The sequence below is a fragment of the Hipposideros armiger genome, unplaced genomic scaffold (genome assembly GCF_001890085.2).
Source record: "Hipposideros armiger isolate ML-2016 unplaced genomic scaffold, ASM189008v1 scaffold_173, whole genome shotgun sequence".
NCBI classification, from domain to species: domain Eukaryota; kingdom Metazoa; phylum Chordata; class Mammalia; order Chiroptera; family Hipposideridae; genus Hipposideros; species Hipposideros armiger.
Window position 1 is genome coordinate 1,177,746 of NW_017731523.1, and position 18,717 is coordinate 1,196,462.

An 18,717-nucleotide genomic window follows, 5' to 3' on the forward strand; every position below is an offset into this window, starting at 1 on the left:
AGAGAGAGAGAGAGAGAGAGAGAGAGAGAGAGAGAGAGAGAGAGAGAACACTAAAACACAGTGTACTAATTTTCCCAGCAGTGGTCAGTAAAATGTCCTATGAGATTTCAAGCGAAGACATCCATCCTAAGCTTTGGAGGGGAAAGATGGTTTTCTGGGAAGAAGTGAGAGTTAAACAGAGATCAAAAGGAAATGCTTGTGTTCAGGCCCTGAGGTAAGAGAGTTAAAGCTAGAGCAGAGCACATGAAGGGACATGAAGCTTAAGAGTAAATATTATTTTATAAAGGGAATTTTATGTCACGCCAAGGAGTATGAATTAATCATGTGGCAAGAGAGATTCAGAAGAGGGTTTTAAACAGATTACTGACAATAATATATTCAGAAAAAAGAGGGAATATGGCCTGTTTTATGGAGGATGGATGGGAGAAGAAAAATGACTAGAGCAAAGGAACCAGTGAAAGGGCTCTTAAGTAACTCAGGCAAAGATGAGTGGCATGAATGAAGCTACTACATATGAATGGAAACGTTTGTTTGCATTTGAGACAAACTGCACAAGTGGAACCAAAACAAATTAGTAAATGCATATAATGGGTGACCAAAAGTGAGTAGCCAATACAATTCATCAGCTTTCTTGCTTCGGTTATCTAGTGAATAATGTGCCATTGACTGCACCTGGGAACACAGAAGAAAGAAAAAAATGATAGTTCAATTTTGTATGTTTTGAATTTGAGGTACTTTAAGGACATATATAAAAAGGTGTTCAGTAGGCAATGGGTATAAGGGGCTTAGGAGAAAGTCAAATCTGAGCTGGAAATCTCAATTTGGTATACACATATCATGTATAAATGACATAAATTCAAATGGGGACACTCAAAGGGAATGTTGAGTAAGGAGAGGACATGGCTGGGGAGCACCAGTATTTCCAATATGACCAGAGGAAATAGGGGTCTGCCATAAGGACTGGAAAGAATATCTACCAAAATAGTGGGGAAAAGCGTGTTGAGAGTCAAGTTAGCAAAATAAAAAGCATAGGAATGGGATTTTTTCCACAAGGACAAAGTGGTCAACAGTTTCATTTCCAACATATATAGAGTCACAGTTTCCTTTCATTCACTTATTTTAATTTGTGATGTGCATGCACATGTGCCTGTATATCTCAGTTTGTTTCAATGATGCATCAGTTACTGCTGCCTAATAAACCGCTCTAAACTTTGTGGCTAAAAAACAATCCCCATTTATTTGCTCATAATTATGTGAGTTGCCAATACAAGCTGGGCTCAGAGGGGTGGTTTCTGGTCTTGTCTGGGGTGACTAATGTGACTTCAAACTAATGCAGTCACCTGGCAGCTAGACTAGGTGGTAGTTCAAGGCACCCTTCACTCACACGTCAGGTGGTTTGTGCTGGCTATAGGTTGGTCTTTTCTCTCGGTCATTTGTCCTTATAAAAGCTAGATTAGGCTTCTTTACATGGGTAATTTATAGCAGCAAGAGATTGATTAAACGCAGAAGATTCAAGTCCTCATGAGACTTTGCTTAGAAACTGTATCTTTCTTCTGATATATCTATTGTTTAAAGTAAGTCACAGCCGGCCAAGTGGCTCAGTTGGTTAAGAGCTCACACTGAGTTTGAGCTCTGAGCAACAGCGGTTCGATTCCTGGCCCGAGCTGAGCAGCCACTGAGCTGCCAACAGGTGGCAGGATGGCTCAGCTAAAACAAACAAACAAACAAACAAACAAACAAACAAACAAACACACAAACAGAAACAAGTCACAAAGCCAGTGTTTAAAAGCGCTGCTTGTTCATGGGAGATGGTGTAAAGGAGGGTAACCATTTCTAATGTACCATTATCTTCCCTTTGAACCCAAGGGCATATGTGTCTCCTATATGCAAAGTGTATCAAGGACTTAAATATAAATGATAAAACCATAAAATTCACTGAAGAAAATACAAACGTAAGTCTTTGTGACCTGGGATTGTGCATTGAATTCTTAGATATGACACCAAAAGCATGAGCAATAACAACAACAAAAAGGATAAAATGGACTTCATCAAAAAAAGTTTGGGACATTATCGAGAAAGTGAAAGACAGTCTACATAATGGAAAAAAAATGTCTGCAAATAATATATCTGATTAGGGTCTAGTATAAAAATACATAAAGAACTCTTACAATTCAATAACAAAAATGGATAACCTATGAAAAACAGTTTGGTGACTCCTCAATAAGTTAAATATAGAACTACCATATGTCAAAGCAATTATATCCCTACGTATACACCTAAAAAAAATTGAAAAAAAGCTATTCTAACAAATTCTTGTACATGAATATTCATATCAGCCATATTTACATTCGACAAAAGGTGGAAACAACTCAAATACATCAACAGACAGATAAGCCAATTGTGGTGTACACACACACACACACACACACACACACACACACACACACACGAGTATTATTCAGCCATGCAAACGAATTAAGTACTGATATATGACACAATGTAGATCAAACTCAAAATGTTATGCTAAGTAAAAGAAACCAGACACAAAAAATTACATACTGTATAATATCATTTATACAAAAAAATACAGAATAGATAAATCCATAGAAATAAAAAGCTTATTGTGGTTGCCAGGCCAGGGTAGAGAGATGAATAGTGATTATATCTTTAATGTGTATAGGGCTTTATTTTGCAGTGGTGAAAATGCTCTGGCTCTAGATAGAAGTGGTGGTTGCACAACATTGTGAGTGTACTAATTGTCAGTCAGTTGTTCACTTCAAGATGGCTAATTTCATGTTATGTGAATTTCATCTCAATAAAAAAATAATTTAAGGGAACTAGATTAAGTATGAACTTTAGTTAGTAATAATGTATCAATATTGGTTCATTAATTATAACAAATGTACAATGCTAATTTACGATATTAAAACAGGAAAAACTGGGTCCAGAGTATATATGAGATCTCTCTGTATTATCTTCCAAAATTTTTTTGAAAGTCTCTGTTTTAAAACCAAGTTAATTTTAGAAAACCAACACTATTATTTATGAGAACATAAAAATAAACTACCTAATTAAAAGAAATTATTTTAAAGAAAAAAATGTATGACTAGCTTTTGAGTCATGGGGTTAAAATCAATCAGATGAATATGAAACCCTGGAGATCTTATGGGAATTATAACATTTTGGACTAAAAAACAAAAGAGAATTAAAAATGCAAAGTGTCTGAGCTTCCAAATTATTATGACAGTGTTATAGACTGAACTGTGTCCCCTCAAAATTCATATATTGAAGTCCTAATCTCCAAAGTGACTGTATTTGGAAACAGGACCTTACAGAGATAATTAAAATACAATGATGTCACAAGGGTGGGATCTAATAACTCTGGATTTATTATAAGAAGAGGAAGAGATACCAGAGTTCACTCTCTCACCACATGACAACACTGAAGCGGAGAGCCTGTTTTCAAGCCAAGAAGAGAATTCTCAATAGAAACCAACCCTGATAGCACCTTGATCTTGGACTTCTAACCTTCAGAACTATGAGGAAATAAATTTCTGCTGGTTAAGCCACCCAGTCTGTGGTCTTTTGTTATGGCAGCCTGAGAAGACTAACACAGGAAAAAGTCTGAGATAGCTACTCAGGTGTATTTCTTATGGAAATTAAAGTACCTCTCAGAGCCAAGAGCTCCTAGAGTAGAGCAAAGAGACAAGAGGACAATAAATTTGTAAACTATTCCCAGGAAGCAGAACTGAATCATAATCAAGAAACATTCCTTGGTCCCAGATGTGGTTGACCTAACATCATGTGCCTTCACAAATTTCAGAATTGTATGCATCATTAAAAGCTTTGCATTCCTCCTGTTTTTGAATGAGAATGTTTATTGTGATCATTTGGTCCTTGCTCCACATTGTATGTTAAGAAGCAGTATTTAACTTGTCATATTAAATCACAGATTTCTGGGTCAAAAGAAGCTGCACCCAAGGAACATTATCTGCATCACATCTGTCACAGAACATGTGACTGTGGACATCTGCAAAAACCATAATGGAATACAACTTTTGGGGAGCTGATGATAATAGTTTGCAGTTAGATGGGTTGTTAATCATGTTGACAATGGACTAACTGATAGATCGCTACATAAATTATCCCCAAAGGATCTTGTCTTCTGGCAACCACATCTTGTCTAGTAATCTACTGCATTAAGAAGGGGATTGATTAAATACTTTGCTTTGGCTAGGGGGACTTCAGCAAACATAACATAGGCAAAGCTTTGTTAAGCACTTGCGCATTGAGATTTGTACTCTTAGGACACTCTCCCAGCCACCAGACATTGAGTGAGGCATCTTTATCACTATTCCCAGTTGAGTTAGCACATGTGTGCATCCACATGATTGGCTCCAGGCAAGAACCAACAAAATTGCCCAGCTGAGCCCCAAACAAATGGCTCAATTGTAATGAAATAAATGTGTTCTAGCCACAAAGTTTTAGAGTGTGTGTGTTTGTGTATAACAACAGATAACAGGAAAAACAATGGTTATTTTTATAAAGGTATTTTCATTTGGATAATGGGGACCAAATCCAGATTTCAATGAATGAGTAATTGGGAGGTGAGGAATCCGAGATATTAAATTTAGACAACTCTTCAGATGGTAAGTAGATGGTAAGAGAAAGCAAAAAAGGGATATATATTTAAAGGTCTGCGTGGTAAAAAAAATTCTTGAAAACCAGAGAAACATCAATATTTTAAAAGCTGACAGAAGGGAGTTAAGAAAAAAGAACATTTGGAAACATAGGTTGATGAGAACATCTGATGATAACAAGATCCTTGCAAAAACAGAAGTCATAATACAAATGAAAGCAGTAGTCATTGGCAGGAAAAGGAAATCTTCCTTGGAAGGACAAAAGGAACAATGTTTGTGGAATTCAAGGATGTTCGTACATGAGATAACAGGAGCCTGATGCATTTGTTATTAAACTTCCCATTCTCTTTGGGAAGTAAGAGATACATGAGTAATGAGGTGGAAGATTTGGAGACCTGAACAAAGGAAAGGATTGGAGCCGATACCAGAGAATACCAGAGAAAGTTCTGGTTGACAAACAGAATAATTTCAGAACACTATTAAAGGTCCTAATTGAGGTCAGAGACCACAAATATCTAAGAGCTCAAATTTGGTTTACTGTATGATGTTCTCCAGCAGTGCTCTGCAGGCTGGGGGTAGGAGTGGAGATGGCTGACCATCAGCGAGATTTCACCAGGGTTGGCATTTTATCAGACTAGAAGAATAACAGGATAAAGAAGTAAAGGACTAAATATACCAATTGGTGAGTATTTTAAGACATGAACTGATGAGGCAAGGAAGTAAAGAAAAATAGGAATGCCAGAATGAGAAACAGTAGATATGTCAGGATTTGAAGTGTCTTTAAGTTTCAAATGAAATATAATTGAATTAACAAAACGAGGGAACTAAACGTATCAGAAATGTGGTCAAGAGGGTCAGATGATAAAATTTCAGGTTTCAGAATTAAAAACAAATATGAAATGGTGTAACCAAGCAAAGTTTTCCCATTCGAATTATAAGCATTTTAACATTCATGTGCTTTGGTCCTCATAGCTGATGTACTCTCAAGGATAGATGACACAGTACAGAGATGAACAGGATGTTCTGAGATCTCAGACACACCTGGTATGAATGCTGGCTTTGCCACTAGCTGTGTGATCTTGGGAGAAGTCAACCTCTGGAATTGTTTTCCTCATCTGCAGTTGGGGATAGTGGTGGTTTCCACCTCACATGATTTCAATAAGAAGTCAATTAAACCATCATATTAAGCTTAAGATATAAAGTAAGCACTTAATAAATATTAGCTTTATTATCATTTTATTCTTTGTATTCTAAAGACTGATTTCTAAATACAGATTTCTAAGTCCCCAACTTAGGATGGTTTGACTTACTATTTTTCAACTTTACGATGGTGCAAAAGTGATACGCATTCAGTAGAAACTGTACTTCAAGTTTTTCATTTCAATCTTTTCCTGGGCTAGCTATATATGGTAAGATACTCTCTCATGAGGCAGCAAGTCATAGCTTCCTGTCAACTATGCAATCACAAGGATAAACAACCAATACTCTTCAGAGTACTCATTGTGTTGGATGATTTTGACCAACTGAGCATGTTTAAGGTAGGCTAGAGTAAGCCATGATGTTCGGTAAGTTAGGTGTATTAAATGCATTTTCAACTTACAATGTTTTCACTTTGCAACCCCATCATAAGTAGATGAACATCTGTACTTTCTCTCTATGCCATTCTTTTAAATCATGGTAGCATCTTAATGATTTTTATTGATTGAAAGAGGAAATTTTGGAATGTAGTAGAGATCATTACAAATTAAACAAAACTATCTCTAGTCTAGGGGAATAACATGGCAGAAAAATAAAACCTTTATTAGTATGAGAAGTTATCCAGGCAATTGCTTCCATAATTTTGTAGTATTTTCTTATTCTTTGCAAAAATAAAATATAGAGAAAATTTTCATAGTAACGCCACTCTGAAGAATTTTCTTTTCAAGATTCAGAATTTCAATTAAGCTGCAATGAGTAGATGGACAAGCTTATGGCAGATTCATCTCTGCTAATCACAGGCTCTACAGTATTTATTCTGACACAATAGAAGCCACTGTGATATAATGGGCAAACAAACTATAAGGGCTGATCCAAAAAAGATTGATCTTTCACTCACCTAATGTATTCCATACCCAAAATAGATTACAGCTTTCTAATTATTTAGACAACATGATCTAATAAAACACTAAGATTATCCTGATTAAAAACAAGCATTATCCCAAAAAGAAACCCCATACGCTTCAGCAGTTACCTCCAGCCCTAGGAAACCATCAATCTGCTTTCTGTCTCAATAGACTGGCCTATTTTGGACATTTCATATTAATGGGATTATATAATGGGTGGGCTTTTATGATTATGGCACTAGTTACGCAACTCTGAAAATACACTAAAAACCATTGAATTGTGCACTTTAAATGGCAAACTTTATGGTATGTAAATTGTCTCAATAAAGCTGTTTTTAAAAATTAAGCAGTTTGTAGAGAAACACAGTGGACAATTTAGACAAAAGTAAAACTGCTGCAAATCAAAAGAAAAGGAAAATCTGCTTGGCCTAGAGAGGGTATCACTTTCTCCCTCTCCTTGTCCTCACCCTACCCCATCATAAATGCACTCCTCACAGTCCCCAAGAGCAACCTAACTTCATCAAAAACAAAACAAAACAAAACAAAACAAAATTAAAAAAAAACTGTCACTATGGACTGAACAAAGTAAAAGTCAAAATCGCTATACTTTCAGATTTGGGGGCTTTAGCAGGAGATATTTAAGGGGCCTCAAGGACAACATCAAGCATACCGACATTCACATCAGAGGGGTGCCAAAAGTAGGAGAGCAGGAATAGAAAACTTACTGAAGAAACAATGATGGAAAACTTCCCTAACCGGGCAAAGGGAATGGACATTCAAGCCCAAAAAGTGCAGAGTCCCAAACATGTTGAACCCAAAGAGGCCCACACAAAGAAAAATTATAATTAGAATGGCAAAGGTTAAAGACAAAGAGAGAATCTTAAAAGCAGCAAGAGAAAGGCAAAGTAACTTATAAGGGAGCTCCCATAAGATTTCCAGCTGATTTCTCAACAGAAACTTGGCAGGCCAGAGGGATTGGCACAAAATGTTCAATGTGATGAAAAGCAAAGGCCTACAACCAAGATTACGAGTTAATCTTGTAAAGCTATCATTTAGATTCAAAGGACAGATAAAGAGCTTCCCAGACAAGAAAAAACTAAAGGAGTTCATCACCAAACCACTATTATAAGCAATGTTAGAGGGACTTCTTTAAGATGAAAAATAAATAAAAGATTGAAAATATGAATAATAAAATGGCAATAACTACAAGTATCAACAATTACTTTCAATGCAAATGGAGTAAATACTCCAACCAAAAGGATATAGTCAATAATATTGTAATATCTATGTATGAATTTGGATGGATACTAGATTATTGGGGTGATATATGGGAGGGGGCTTGGGGGAAAGGGTAAAAAAGGTGAAAGGATTAACAAATACAAATTGGTAGTTACAAAATACTCTTGGGGATTAAAGTAAAGCATAGGGAATATAGTTAATAATATGTTATTAACTATGTATAATGTCAGGTGGGTACTAGTCAGGAGGATCACTTCTTAAATTATATAAATGTCTAACCACTACACTGTACACTTGAAATTAATATAAAATAATATTGAATGTCAACTGTAACTGAAAAATTTAATATAGTGGGAAGTATAGAAGAATAAGATGTTCAAATTTCCACGTATAAAACAAAGAAGTCTTGGGGATGTATTTTACAGCATAGAGAATACAATCAATAATATTGTGCTAGCATGGTACAGTGTCAGATGGTTGCTGGACTTATCATGGTGTTCACTCATTTAGGTGTATAAATGTTGAATCACTATGGTGTACACTTGAAACTAATATAATATTATATATTAGTTATATTTTAATAATATTCTTTTTTTTTAAAGTAAAAAAGAAAAAATAGCAGATGTTTTGTAAACAGTAGCTCTTACTATATTAGATGGATAGATGCATCAGATGTGCCTAGAAAAAAAAAGGCTCCTAGAAAAAAAAGGCTCCACTTCAGGTCTTCATTATTTTTTCATTCAATAGACATGCATTGAGTGTCTGCATGCATTGGGCTCTGAGGTAGGCACCAGAAGACAGCACTAACAGAGATAATATGATACTAATATAGAATTATATAAATAATATCATAGAACAATAGCTAATATATACTGAATGCATATCATATACTGGTACTGTAACACAGTATCTCCATTCCCAGCTAAGCCTGCAATTTTAACAAACGTACTACAATGCTTTTCTCGAAGGAAACAAAACCATAGATAAAGCATCTTCAGTGGCCCACCAGAGCCTTTTCAGAGCCAGATCCAGTAACAGCAATGAAAAAAAGAGAAATAACAGCCTCTGGCAAACTTTCCCTTCCATTTGAACACTCCAATTGTGCATTAATTGCTCAGAAATACAATCTTAATAAAAGGTATGAGAAGGTTTTTACTATTCCTACATCATCCTTTGAAAATAATTGAAAGTTACAATGATTTTAAGATTGGACTCCCTTCAGAATAATACAGGCAAACCAACAGGTTAAAAAAAACAGAGGAAGAAACATTATATTCCCTTTCAACAGGCCTATTAAGTATTTCTTTAGAATAAAATATCTCATTAAAAAGGACACACTGTCCTTTTATACACCAACTTACTCATCTAATCATCTAATTGGTTGAGTGTCCTCAAAAAGGATGCAAATACTATTTGATTTACTAGTTAAGTTGGCTTATGGAAATTACTACTTAGCATGATTGCCTCTGGATAAAGAACAAACAGGTTGGGGCGGGGAAATCTATTTAATGAGATCGTTTCAGCTTTCTGGAGTGAGACTATCAAAAGCATGTCTAGATTACAAAATTATACCACTGAGCAAATATTCTATAAAGTATTTCAACTATCATAAAAATAATAGTAACTCTTTTGGTTTTTTAAATAACAGACCCTTATAGGCTCTATAAAGCTTACAATAATGTTAGTACAATAATGTTAGTAGTTTATGTCACTTACCTGTTTCAAATGCTTCTGTATTTTAGACTCTACATCTTCAATGTGTGAAATGATTTTGTTGACACATGGTGCTGGGATGTTTACTAATGCACAGCTGTGACGTCGACATGGGTAGCTAAAGTAAATGCCTTTATTCACCCCTAAGTGGATAGAGGAAGTTAGTTGTCAGTTATATACAGTGTAAGTGTAGTAAGATTGATGTTCAGAATATGCAAAAATATTCAGCTTTATTAATACTAATACTCAAAGATTTTTAACAAACAGGTTGATAAATAATCACAATTACAGAATAAATCTTCTAAAAATTTCAAACCTAAAGTAATCATTTATGACTTAAAATGTAACAAATAAAAATGAAACTAAAAAGCAAAAACAAAACTTCGAAGTTAAAAAGTTCAAGTGTTCCATAACATCACGAGCCATTGTGGAAAAAAAGTGAAGAAAAAAGGGAGAAAACATATTAATACATTTGTTTCTAAATAGATCCTGAATCACTTATAAAATGAGTTTGACACATATTTTAAATTCTCCTTTCAAAGAGATTCCACATTTTCCACTGTAAATAATATCCAACCACCCATGCATTGAAGGAGTTGTTGCTTAAATCCATTGTGAGTTTCTCTTGCTAAGAACATAAAAGCAGGTCCCCTTCATCCTCATAATAACCTCATTTTCTACCTTCCATTTCCGAAAATTGGAGTCTCATATGAAGAGTGATTGATGTCCTCACAACAGCATTCAAGTGGTACTCATCAGAAAATCCACTCAGTCTGATGTGCCTCAGTGATTCAAATCCTGGCATGTCCGAATCAACTGAAGGTTGCAGGAGCACAGCAAAGCTGTCCACGAAACTCCACCAAAGTGTTTACTGACAGTCCTTCTGCCTCTAAGGACACTGTCCAGCTGGGTTATAGCTGCAATCACTGATCTTATGCCAGGCACAAAATAGGCTCGGTGCCTCAGTGAGAGCAGTGTGATGTCTTCATTTTGGTTGACCTTGAGAACTAGAATTAATGCTGTTCCCTCCAGATTGTGCCTTTTGTTTCAAGGCCAATCCACAGAGGTGGTAAAAAACTTTAGATACTTTCATTTAAACTGCAATCTTTTAAATGAAGTCCCATGATCTCCTCCTCCAAAAACACAGTCTCTGTGAAAAGGGTATATCTATTTCATTTATAAATCAGGATTTACTTTATCGCATATATAAGAATGTGTGTGTGTGTGTGTGTGTGTGTATTCTAACATTTTTGAGCACCAAATCATATGCCAAACATGGGACTATGCTGAGTACCCTTGATGACACATTTTATTGGACCCTCACAACAATCTTATGAAGTGTGATTATTATTTTCATTTCATAGATGAGGATACCGAGGCTTAGGAAAGTTATATAAGGTGTCCAATTCCATAAACCTGGTAGGTGGGAGAGCTGGCACTTGAACTATATCTCCCTGGTCATGGAGTGTATGCTATACTCTAAAGACTGTTTTTATATTTTTTAAAATGTGGCAAAATAAAGAGAAGGAGTCCTCAAAGTGTATTTCAGTGCATTTCAGGTGTTTCACCTATGACGTGTTTTTCAATTTTGAATATTCCTTCAAGATATCAGTGTTAATATTCTGAAGCATTTTAGTTTGCTTTGACTATATGAGCACAAATATTTGCTATGACTATTTTGTGTATGTCACCTATATTCTATCTTTCCTCTTTAGTGTGTGTGTGTGTGTGTGTGTGTGTGTGTTCATCTCTGCAATAGTCAAAGGACCAAGAACAAGCTGGTGAAAATTACGTATTGATCTCCTACGCAAGTATCTTGATAAGGGCATGTTGCCCTTCCTCTAAAAATAGGGTTTTAATATACATTTAACAGCCAGGCAGTTGTCCTTGTACTTAAAACATTTGTTTTGCTTCGTTAAATGTGGGGAAAACAGGGATAGTAATGACTCATTTAATATTTTTCTGCATGTTCCACTTTCATCCTATTACGTGAATACTAATGAATTTCCATAGCACCCTTATGGTTTAGGATTAACATTTCACATATGGGAAACTGGGGGAAATGAAACACTATGAAGTTAAATTTTACACTAAAAGTCTGTAATGACATCATAAGCAGTACAAGCTAGAACCAGAATTCCTAAGCTCTTATTACTATTTTTATTCTAACATATGCATGGTATAAATTAATACTTTACTTTTCATTTCTTTTTCATTTTACCCCTCTTCAAGAGACACCTAGATCACTGAATTAGGTGTCTACGTTCATTCGTTTTTTTGACTTGACTGATAAGTAACTGTGCTTCCTAAGCTAAAACTATTCAGTCGCTAACCTCAGATTTCTCAATAAATGAATGGGTCAGTGGGGCATTATATAAATCTTTTTCATCTAAAATTCCATGATACAATAAATTAATGGGTTTAGTCAGATATAAATTGATAGAGCTCCTCCTAGTCAGACCCATGCACAAGTGGTCAGGGTGAGTATTTAAAGAATTAAGCTCAGACAGGATTCTCATCTGCTCTAAGCATCTGCCCAACTCCAACTCTCTTGCTCAGAATCAATGTATAAGAGGGAAGATCCTCCTGGACTTAGGTCAGAGCTGAGGTTTGTTGAGACTCTGCAACATGAAACTTTCATTTGAGGAAAAATATGGACTTGCTGATTATGTTGGCAAATGAAATAAAAACATTATGTTCATAATCAACTCTCCTTGCTCAGTAATTTAATCCTTACATAACTTATTCACCCAGCTCCAATTATTTAACATGTATTTGAAATTTTAGAATGATAAAACTAAAATTCTATCAGTGGATATGGGGCAAGGGGTAGAGTGATATTGACTACAAAGGGCATGAATGAACTTTCCGGAAAGATGGAAGATTCTATATCCTCTTTAAGAGAATGGTTAAATGGATGTATACATTTGTCAAAAGTCATTGACTTGTATTCTTGAAATGAATAGACTTTTATATACTTAAATTTTACCTCCATAAACTTGTTTTATGAAAAGACCACTAACCATACCTTAGGGACAGAATTCAACAACCTCCTATCATTGTCCTTCTCTTTAAACTCTTTATGATACAGAACATAGTAGGCAATACTTCCTTGGGATGTTATTTAATAGCTTTCTCGCACTTCTGCATTGCCTATTTCTCCACATAGACCTTAATCATGACTCAGTAAGAAATACTTTTCTCTCTTATTCATCTCCTCTAAGTGCTTAACTTTCAACTCAACATCTTTAGACAGAACTTTACCCTGAACTCCTTGCCAAAATGTACAAATCGTCCAGAGTATACCCTTCCTAGAGCCTGGCCCTAGCACTGACTGTAGAAAATGGAAGTTTGGAACCTGCAAGGTCCTTTGTAGGATGGTAGGACAAGAGGTAAAGTTAGGAGGTACCCGTTGAGAAGCTGATATGTCCCACACAAGGAAATAAAGAAATTTCTAACACCAGTAAACTAATGTGCCAAAGCCACAGAAGCTACAGAATACAGAGGAAAGGAACACATTCCTATCATTAGACATAGAGCTGGAAAAGATAAAAGAGACAGACAGACAGAGCACCAGGATGAGAGGGATCTGATAGAGTCCAGGCAGTGAGGATGGTGCCTGACCCAGAATGGTTAATCAGGAACTACTTGGTATATAAAGGAATGGCGAGACAGTAAAGATATATCAACATAAAACTTTTGGTTACAGGCCTGCCTCCAGTCTACTTGGTATTAAACATTTAGACTGTATCAAGGCCAACAAGCCAAAGGTGGTCTTCAAGAGAGACACCCATCTGCAAAGCCAGTTTTTCTAAAACTAAACTCATTTTCATTCCACTCAACCTCCTTTCCTTTATTCTCTGTACCCATTATCAAAGTACGCAACAGTTAAATCATTGTTGAATCCTCTTTTCATTCAAGTTCCTATATCAATATATTACCAAATCTTAACAATTCCTTTGTAATGTCTCTTTAACTCCTATCTTTCATAGCCATTGATCCTTCATAGATCAAGCCTTTATTACCTTAAGCCTGGACTATAATGATAAGGTAATCAGTCTCCATACTTCCCCCTGCAGCCAAATAATTCTGCATAGCAGACTCATATTTCCAAGCAATGGATTTGGCTCTATAATATCTACACACAAACACGCGCGCACGTGTGCGCGTGCACACACACACACATACACACACACACACACACACAACCAGAGACTGAGAAATAAAGTTCATACTCTTGAGTTTGAAATTTGAAGTGTTTATTGACTGCACCTTAATCATTTCTTGCTTAATTTTAACCAATTATATTTACATTTCTGAATCTTCTCTATGCTATAATTATCTATTTGTTTTTCATATTTTGTGCTATTTCATCCCTGTTATTTGACTCGTTCTGTTCTTCTTGCTTAAATACCCTTCTCACTTTTCATATACAAATGCATCCTTTAAGATTCACTTCAAATATGTCTTTATCCATTAACAGTTCTCCTAATCCTTAGAGACCATAAATATTGGTGTTACTCAAAACAGTGAAGGTATATCTTGCCCATACCATTCATTTGTCATGTATTACTGTGATATTGAGATTTATTATAAGTAATATAACATATATTTCTCCTTTGTCCTGTTTTTGACACAGAGCTCCTGAAATCCTTCAAATTTCCCAATTGATGAGAACAATAAAGGTGGCCTTCACTTTGTTAATGAGGTGACTTTTGGACCCCACCTGGGCATAAGGACTGGTCGTCAGGAATGCCAACCACATGATTGGAGAATTAGAACTTTCAGTCCCATCCCCAACCTCAGAGGAGGGGAGAAGGGCTGGAAGTTGGGTCAATCATCCTATGTAATAAGGTCTCCATAAAAACTCAAAAGGACAGGGTTTGAAGAACTTCCATGTTGTTGAACATATGGAGATTTGAAGAGAGTGGCAAGCTCTGAGAGGGCATGGAAGCTTTGTGCCCTTTCCTCATACCTTGCCCTATGCATCTCTTTCATCTGGCTGTTCCTGAGTTATATCCTTTTGTAATAAACTGGTAATCTAGAAAGTAAAATGTCTCTTTGAGTTCTATAAGCCACTGTAGCAAATTAATTAAAACCAAGGTGGAGGTGGGGGGTATTTATTAAAACCTCTAATCTATAGCTGGGCTTTCCACTGGCATCTGAAGTGGGGACAGGGGCACACTTGTAGAACTGAGCCCTTAACCTGTGGGATCCAATGCCATCTCCAGGTAGATGGTGTCAGAACTGAGCTGAATTGAAGCACACCAGTTGGTGTCCAAGAAGTGCTTGGAAACCCTATGCCCACACATCAGAACTGAGCACAGAATCTTTTAACTACCTTTTGTCATCTCATTACTCTATATAATCACTGTTCTCTAATTAGTGTATAGTTATATTTTTTTGGCCTAAAGGTTATATACTCCATTTCTCAAACATATCTGTACCCTAGAAGCACATGTACATTCCAGTGTTTTGAATTTATTGCTTCATAAATCAACCATTTGATATTTTTAAAAATTCCTCCAAAACTATGACTCATAATTTACTATGGGCAATAAACTCTAACCCAGGGTATTAAAATTCTATTCAACATTTCTACTGGACAGAAATAAAGAATCAGAATGGCAACTTAACCCAATTTTATCCTGTCAAACTAAATATCTCCAGAGCAGAAGTTTACCAAAATCAAGATTTAAATTTTTGATGCAAAGTTCTCCACCAGAATGATCTAAGAAATAAGTATGAACCTCTATACATGAAATGTATACATTTCGTCATCTCTTTCTACCTCTTTCCACATATAATATCAAAAACACTTTCAGAGATAATGTTTTCTGTATTCTCAGTGAACAATTTTGAATTCTGGATTTCAAACCCCTGAAACATTAGTCCTTTTTCTTCTAAGAGACCATTTGAACTGAAAATGTTCCAGCAACTCCCAGTCCTGGCATGCACAATAAAGAAAATGTTTATTTTAAAAATTCATACATTTGTGAAATTATAAATAATTCTTAGGAACAAGACTGTAATCAATATATTATTAATAAAATATGTTACAGTATTGTATTCTTAATATATATCATTACTTTGTTAACTATAAATTTATATTTGTTTATTTCTTAATAAAAACATAATAGTGACATCACAAACTAATGAGTGAATATAAATATAGTTTACATAGGTTACTATAAAATTTAAATTCAGTCCTCACCTTCAGTATTGGTCATTTTATTTTCATGAAAAATCTCAACAGCATCCTTAGGGGCACCAAATGGAACCAAAGCTTGTGATGTGGCATTGTCTTTTAAAAAGAAAACAAAAATTTCTGTGAGCAGCTAATAAGCAAAAATAGGCAATGTACAAAATTATATTGTAAAAGTGTTGTCCTTGAAAAAGCAGCTATAATAGTACTAATATCAACCAAAATCCACAGTACAGTATCTTTAGATCAGCAGTTCTCAACCTTCCTAATGCCACAACCCCTTAATACAGTTCCTCAGTTGTGGTGACCCCCAACCATAAAATTATTTTCGTTGCTACTCTATAACTGTAATTTTGCTACTGTTATGAATCGTAATGTAAATATCTTTTTGTTTTCCGATGGTTAGGCGACCCCTGTGAAAGGGTCATTTGACCCCCAAAGGGGCTGCGACCCACAGGTTGAGAACCACTGCTTTAGATGTTTTCTGTTATTTAATTGGCTTAAGTCTCAAAAAAAAAAGGCATTCAAAATAGCATGCAGCTCTTAAGAGCAAACACAGATCACCCACAGTGACATCACCAAAATGGTAAAGTAGGAGACCCCAGCCTCCATCCCCCAACAAAGATCAACAATTAAACAGCTATCCACAAACAAAACTAGCTATGGGAAAGCGCAGAAATCCACTTAAGAACCTCAGCCACACTGCAGAACAAAAAACCTGAGAATAAGTGCACAGAAAGGGAAGGAAGACAGCTTCATTTTGCCTGCATCATCCTCCCTGCCCCGGCAGACACTGCTCAGTTAGAAGAGGGCACGCTCCAGCTTGAAATAGTTTCCCTCACTGGGAAAGTGTAAACAACCAGCTTCCCTACCCTTTTGGGCACTGCACCAAGGAACCACTTCAGTTTCACCCCAGCCAGGGAACAGCAAAGCTGAGAAGTAAAGAGATGGCTTGAACAGGAAAGAATGGCTGAGGTTACTAATATCAGTCATGAAGTACAAGTAACCGTGGCTCCCAGTGCCCTGCTCTGCAGAGAACCCCAGCAACTTGGCTGGCAAGGCTGTCCTTTAGATATGAAGGAAAAGAATTTGCCAGGCAAACAAGAGCTGAGGGAGTTCATCATGACTACACCTGTCTTACAAGAAATGCTAAAAGGAGCTCTTTGAGCTGAAATGAAAGGACAATAGTTAATAACATGAAAACACATGAAAAGATAAAACACACCAGTAAAGAATATAGTAAAATTCAGAATACTCAATACTCTAATATGGTGGAGTGTTAATCACCAACTCTAGTATAAAGATTAAAGGACATAAATACTAAAATAGCTATAGCTGCAATAATTTATTAATGGATATACAATATAAAATATGTAAATTATGACATCAAAAACAAAATGTGAAGGAAGGGGGAATAAAAGGGTAGAGATTTTCTATGTGATTGAAGTTAAAGTTAAGTTGTTATAGCTTAAAATAAACTTATAGCTATAAAATGATTCATGTAACCCTTAAGGTAACCACAAAGCAAAAACCTATAGTAGACACACACACACACACACACACACACACACACACACACACACACAAAGAGGAATCAGAGTATACCAATATGAAAAATCATCAACTCACAAAGGAAGACAGCAAGAGAGAAATAAATCAAAAATAGGCAGAAAGCAATCAACAAGATAGCATTAAGTCTTTACCTATCAATAATCATTTTAAATATGAATAGATTAAATTCTCCAATCAAAAGACCCAGGGAGGCTGAATGGATTTTAAGAAAAAAGAAAGAAAACAAAACAAAAAAACCCAAAACGACCCATCTATGACTACTACAAGACACTCATTTCAACTTCAAGGGCTCAAAGTGAAAGGATGGGAAAAGATATCAGGCAAATGGAAACCAAAAGAGATCAGAAGTAGCTATACTTATATCAGACAAAACAATCCCATTTACAATAGCATGAAAAGGGTAAAATATTTAAGAATAAATTTAACCAAGAAAGTGAAAGATCTATACACCAAAAACTATAAGACATTGATAAAAGTAATTGAAGAACACAAATACCATATTTTCCCATGTATAAGATGAAAGCTTTTTTGAAAAATTTGGGGTCTAAAAACTGGGTGTGTCTTATACAGTGGTTGTAGATTTCAAATGCCATAGTTTGAACTGAGGACGAGGCAATATATGAAGACAGTGATTTGTCTTTAGACACATATGAGGACGAGCTAATCGTTGGGAGTTTTGACAGTGATGAAGAGTTGTATGAATTTTATGATGAATAAAACTTGAGTTCAATAACTTTATGTAATACATTTTTTTTCAAATTTCGGGCCCCAAAATTAAGGTGCATCTTATACATGGGAGCGTCTTATACATGGGGAAATATGGTAAATGGAAATATCCCATGTTCATGGGTGACAAGAGTAAATATTGTTAAAATATCCATTGAATTCAATTTTTATCAAAATTTCAATAGTATGTCTCACAGAAATAGAAAAAAATCTTAAAATTGTTATGAACCACAAAAAATAGCCAAAGCAACCTTGAGAAAGGAGAACAAAGCTAGGGTCATCACACTTCCTTATTTCAAACTATGGTTCTGGCATGAAAACAGGCACATAGATCAATGGAACAGAACTGAAAGCCCAATATGACCAATTAATATTTGACAAGAGAGCCAAGGATACTCAATGGGAAAAGAATAGTCTCTTCAAAAAATGGTATTGGACTTCTGGTAAGATGGCAGAAGGATCACACCAAAATTCAAATAATTTATAAGATATTCAAGCTTGGAATTCCCTGGACACTAGA

At 35.6% G+C, this 18,717-nt stretch overlaps 1 protein-coding gene across 1 annotated transcript in view; it reads right to left on the bottom strand.

Annotated features, from left to right (window-relative positions):
• CCDC178 (coiled-coil domain containing 178) overlaps positions 1–16,892 on the bottom strand; it is a 342,837-nt gene extending 325,945 nt beyond the window's left edge. The window contains exons 1-3 of the mRNA XM_019652065.1: positions 16,772–16,892; positions 15,909–15,998; positions 9,698–9,837 (exon numbers count right to left, since the gene is read on the bottom strand). Coding sequence (XP_019507610.1) covers positions 9,698–9,837; positions 15,909–15,998; positions 16,772–16,892 — 351 coding nt within the window. The remainder of the gene's footprint in view (positions 1–9,697; positions 9,838–15,908; positions 15,999–16,771) is intronic.
• Between the last annotated feature and the right edge of the window lie 1,825 nt (positions 16,893–18,717).